The 5,763-nt window shown below is 36.6% G+C and overlaps 1 protein-coding gene across 1 annotated transcript; it reads left to right on the top strand.

The window, feature by feature from the left end:
* Positions 1 to 215: 215 nt before the first annotated feature.
* LOC104428232 (galactinol synthase 2) lies at positions 216 to 1,687 on the top strand. Its single transcript, XM_010041225.3, has 2 exons — positions 216 to 633; positions 764 to 1,687. The coding sequence occupies exons 1-2, from the start codon at positions 298 to 300 to the stop codon at positions 1,442 to 1,444; spliced, it is 1,017 nt and encodes a 338-aa protein (XP_010039527.2). The 5' UTR covers positions 216 to 297; the 3' UTR covers positions 1,445 to 1,687.
* The last annotated feature ends 4,076 nt before the right edge of the window (positions 1,688 to 5,763 follow it).

The following is a 5,763-nucleotide window of genomic DNA, read 5'->3' as shown; positions in this document are numbered from 1 at the left end:
CCCAACTCTACCCCCATTCGACAGACAAAATCTTTGGTTAGTCGGAATGAAACTCCTCGATTCAAGCAGCTTCCATCACACGTCCCGATCATAGGAAGTAGACAATCAATCACCGCATTATCTCCAAGATTTACAGTCACCTTGATTAAAAAATTAATTCTCCATCTCTATATAAACCGTGCACCCTCCTCATGCCAGGTCCATCAACTCAAACTCAGCCAAGCAATTGCAAAACCTTCTCAAACACTCAATTCTCCATTCCACTCACAAAAACCGCAAACCTTTCCTACCAAAGAAATGGCTCCTATCATGGCCGCTGCCGATGCTGCCGCTAATGGCGTTGTGAAACTGAAGTCTGAGAACCAGCCTAGCTGTGCTTATGTGACGTTTTTGGCCGGAAACGGCGATTACGTGAAGGGTGTTGTTGGGCTGGCCAAGGGGCTGAGGAAGGCGAAGAGCAAGTACCCACTTGTGGTGGCGATATTGCCGGACGTGCCCGCGGATCACCGAAAGATCCTAGTGGATCAGCGTTGCATCGTGAGGGAGATTGAGCCCGTCTATCCACCAGAGAATCAGACCCAGTTTGCCATGGCCTATTATGTGATCAACTACTCCAAGCTCCGAATTTGGGAGGTATGCTTTTTTATTAATGCTTTTTTATTAAATATTTCTTTGTAACTTAGATCTTTGTCTCCTTCTTCGAAAGTTAGGATTGAGAAGTACCATTAATATTGAGTTATTGAGCTGGTTTCTTGAATTGCAGTTTGTGGAGTATAGTAAGATGATCTATTTGGATGGAGACATCCAAGTCTTCGACAACATCGACCACCTCTTCGACCTCCCAAACGGCTTCTTCCACGCTGTCATGGATTGCTTTTGCGAGAAGACATGGAGTCACACCCCGCAATATGAAATCGGGTATTGCCAACAGTGCCCGGACAAGGTCCAATGGCCCGACCGTGTCGGCCCGAAGCCGCCTTTTTACTTCAACGCAGGCATGTTCGTGTATGAACCAAACCTGGACACTTACCATGATTTGCTCGAAACCCTCAAGATCACACCACCAACTTCGTTTGCTGAACAAGACTTCTTGAACATGTACTTCAAAGATATCTACAAACCAATTCCCAACGTATACAACCTCGTGCTTGCGATGTTGTGGCGTCATCCTGAGAACGTTGAGCTCGACAAGGTGAAGGTTGTTCATTATTGTGCCGCTGGGTCGAAGCCGTGGCGATACACAGGCGAGGAACAGCACATGGATCGAGACGATATCAAGATGCTGGTGAAGAAGTGGTGGCATATTTATGATGACGAGTCCTTGGACTACAAGAATATTGTCGCAAGAGATGCAGTGGCAAAGCAAACAAAATGGGATCGCTTCCTTTCGGCGTTGGCCGAGGCCGGAGCTTTCCGCTTCATAACCGCCCCAACTGCTGCCTAGTTGTGTGTAATTAGGGGTTTGTCTTTTCAAAGTGCAGAGTAATTATAGAGTCAGCTACAATTGGAATTGGTAGCTCTTGCTTTTCCTTGAAAGGGGAGGGTTTTATTTTCCCTTTCATTTCCAAGATTTAGGGGTTGAAGAGAAAGATTTCTCTTAATTTTTTTTATGTTTTCTTTTGTTGATTGATTTGTACAAATATATGTCAAGCGAAATATCAAATTAATATATGTTATTTTTGTTGTATATCTATAGTCGCGGAATTTTTCTTAGATACATTTTCTCAGATTATTTTATAGATAAAATGGAGAACTACAAAAACAAATAGCATCAAATTTATAATAATTTGATTTTGGTAAAGGTCTAGGATAAAAGTAAACTCCATTGCCAAATGGTTGATATAAAGTAATTATAAGTAGAAAGAAAGAATTCGGAAAGAGACTAAATAAAATAACAAGGGAGGGAGGGAGTTGGTGGTAAGATATGAGGTGCATATGCACCCTCGCGATTATCAAATTGTAGAAATTCTGTCTATTAAAATGCAACAATACTATGTCTTCTCTAAAATGACAAACTTATCTTTGACTAAAAGTACGATTCGTTTTATCACAATATGTTTAACCTTTCTCTATTTCCATGTAATTTGGAGACATCAAAAAGTGAAAATTACTCTAAATCTTTAAGAAAATATTAGCTAAAAAGACTCGTTTGTAAACTCGGTTTACAAAGTAAAGTGTATTTATGTCATTCATGTCTTGATATATTACTTGTTCGTTCAAATATCATTTATGGTCTGTCGTGTTATATTAGAATCAATTTTTTTTAAAAATAAAATAGAGGTATATGTTTGCCATGAGCTCTTTAGAGCAATAGCCCAACAATCACTTTATATAACATTAAATCAATTCTGGATTTTAAGTTGAAAGTTATAAAAATATTAGGCTCTGCATGAGAACGTTTCCGTTCCTATGGATTTATGTTCTTTTGTTCCCCATAACAAAAAAAAAAAAGAAAAGAAATCCATTTGATAATGCCATATTGTTTTTCTATTATCCGGAATAGAAAGTTAGCATGGGAATAGATTTGAAGTAGAAACGAAAAACAAAAAAAAGTTTCTTTTTGTTTTCGGAAATAATTTATAAAAATAAGCCGATTTTCTTTTTTTATTTTTCTTTTATTTCTCTCTCTTGTCGCGGCCACCTCTAACCGCTTGGAGCCACTGTCGACCGCCGGCTGCTGCTGCTTGTCACCGACACGCCGCTCGTCACCGTCGGCCGCCGCGGCCGTTGCCGACTTGCCACCCTTCGCCGGGTCGCCGCCCATCGCCACCCACCACCGCCCGCCACCACCCACCGCCGCCCGCCACCACGTCACCGCTACCTATTGCCGGACCGCCGCCTGTCGCTGCCGATCACCAGTCCGCTGCCCGCTGCTGGTTGCCGCCAGTCGCCAGCGAGCAACGATGGCGGTCGACTTTTTGCAGTCAGTAATCCGTAAGCAATAATAAAAAATGAATAAATTCTAAAAAGAAACTGTTGCATTGCCAAACACATTTTTATTATTTTTCTATTCTAAGGGTAGAAATTTTGTGTAGTTATCAAATACGTTCTTTTATTTAGAATTTGTTCCCCGAAATAGAAATAGAAGAGAACTATTTCTAAAAAAAAAAAAAAACTCTTCCCCTACCAAAAAAAACGTTGTCATGCATGCATCTTCTTTTCTAATATTCAAGGAACATCATCTTCAAAAACTTCGAAAGTCTCGTTTAGCTGCCGTTAGTAATTTTCTTTGGATAAGTAAAAGATGGACCCCTGCCCGGAGCAACTAACATAACTGGAAAAGTGGGGAAAAGAGGCTCCAAGGACGCGACCCTTTCGCCACGTGTCCCTAGCACCGTCCTTTAAACCAGAAGTCGACACTTGGACTGGTGTAATGAGCCTAGCGTAAGACGCGCAAATGGATACCGGTGGTTGGGCCCGACCCGACGGTTGAAGAAAATCCTAATATAACGTCTCATATGCCGCATACGTGTAGTATCACAAATCTAATTAAGTGCCTCTTTCTAATTGGGATTTATAGTCATACCAAAAAAAAAACTAAATAAAAAAAAAACAATTCTGAAAATGACACTAACTCAACATGTCATGCGATAGCACCTCAAGTATTAAGCAATGTACAAAATTTCCATCGTTAATAATGCAGATCGATGTTAATTTGTCATTTATATTGATCTTACTACAAAATTGTGATATGGAATTTTTTTTTTCATTGAGGGACCACCGATGTGTCACATGGGAAGAAATCAACACAAACAACACAAATAGATTATAAAAAGACAAGACACTCTTAAGGGAACCATTAATTCTCTATAAACCTAATACAACCATTCTTTGTTGTTCTGCTGTAGAATCTTGAGTCCGTCTCAGTCTTGGTTCCAAATTTTGCCGCCAAGACCAGAATTAGGGTTTCTCAGGTGAAATAGGGCTCAAATGGGAGGGAATGATTTGGGGATTTGAGGATTATGGGCTAATTTGGTTCTTTAATTGTTCAATCAACAAACATGTTGTATATCAATCCACGTCACACCATCGTTTCGTTGAATATTAGTCCATGTCACATTATTGCATGCTATTGTCGTCACATCATAATTGATTTAGTAAAACTACTAGAGACCTACGAAGCATGGTTGAAAATTTCAAAATGAATGAACAAGTTTCAAACAGCAAGGATCAATAAATAGGCACTCATTGTGTGTTTCCTTTTGCATACTTGAATATGACAATACTCCACTTCTATAATGACGAACTTATCTTTAACTAAAAGTATAATCTGCTTTAAATACTCCCTTTCTTCTATGTTATGTGGATATATCAAAATGTGAAAATTACTCTAGATGTTTAAAATTATTTTAGCTCAATGACTAATTTGTAACTTTAATTTTTAAAGTAACATGTACTCTTTAATTCATATTTTGATATGTGACCCATTCGTTTTAAATATCATTTATGATCTCTCTTATTATATCAAATTCAATTTTCTTTATGTCTACGATTACTAGATCTTAATGGAAGGGAATACTCTTATTCAGAGTAAAGTAGAATTATTTGTTTGTCATAAGTTGTCACGACTTAAATTTTGGGTGCACCACCTAAAATTAGGCTAATGGACTACTAAGGCTAACTTAGTTCAGGCTCTCCCAAATCCATACCAATTCGCGACTTAGGTTCAATTTTTTTAACATGCAAATAGATTTTATCTAGGAGTTGCCACTAATCAATTTATGGTAGGTAGATTAGACAGCTAAGTAAAATAATGGGAGAATTATCTTACTTATACGAACCAAAGACTTTTGGTACAGAGACTTGGTTACACTAGACTTTTCTAATGCCCTTTTGGTACAATTTCTTTTATTTTCAAAAATGTTTTTGCAAGTAGTTTGGATTGATTTTAAATCTATTTTCCTAACAAGTGAAGTGATCATGCGGGTACACAAACCACTAGTTTAACACCAAAAAAAGCAATGAATAAATTACGGAACTTACCTTGTAGCAACGAAAGCATTTGCAAGGTTAGTTCAAAATTCACATCAAAAGCCCTAGGGTTTTTAGTAACACATAATCACTCAATTTTTTAAGAATTTTCACTTGTTTAATAAAACCTAATCTATATGCAATGCAATTTAACCAAATGACCTAATTTTATTGACGGGCAACTTTTAACTAAATGGACCTAAAGACAATCACTAAATGACGTGCATTTCATGAATCTAATTCTATATGACATGCAATGACATTTTTATTTTTTTCTTAAAAAAGATGCAATCTATCCTTAGGATTGAAACTAATTTATCCTAAGTCATTTTTTTTTTTTTTTTTTTTAAAGAAATTCGAAATTAGAAAAATGTGAAAATTACCTAGCTAGATTAAAATTATATCCAACTTATATTAAGGATTAGGTCAGGCTAAACCTTAATTTAAACAAAGATATTATTATAACTTAACAGTCTCTAACCTAAGATGCAGTATATCTAAAAAAACTAATCTAAACTTAAAATGAATTATAAAAAACTATCATCTAGAATTAAATTATGTGCAATTTCATCCTACTATGTAATGATGTGCAAAGAATGTCCTAATTCTAAGTTTTTTTTTTCTTTTTTATAAAAATTCGAAATTAAAAATGTCAAATAATTAAACATGCAATTTAGATTAATGAAACGATAATCTAACATCATAAGTTTATGTTTTTGTTTTTTAATATTTTTATTTCGAAAATTCATGATAAATAAAATGCTTGGACTAAATATGCAAATGACCCTAAAG

Source organism: Eucalyptus grandis, chromosome 2 (assembly GCF_016545825.1).
Source record: "Eucalyptus grandis isolate ANBG69807.140 chromosome 2, ASM1654582v1, whole genome shotgun sequence".
NCBI classification, from domain to species: Eukaryota; Viridiplantae; Streptophyta; class Magnoliopsida; order Myrtales; family Myrtaceae; genus Eucalyptus; species Eucalyptus grandis.
The sequence above is the reverse complement of the archived record's forward strand: the minus strand, read 5'-3'. Positions and strand labels throughout refer to the sequence as shown.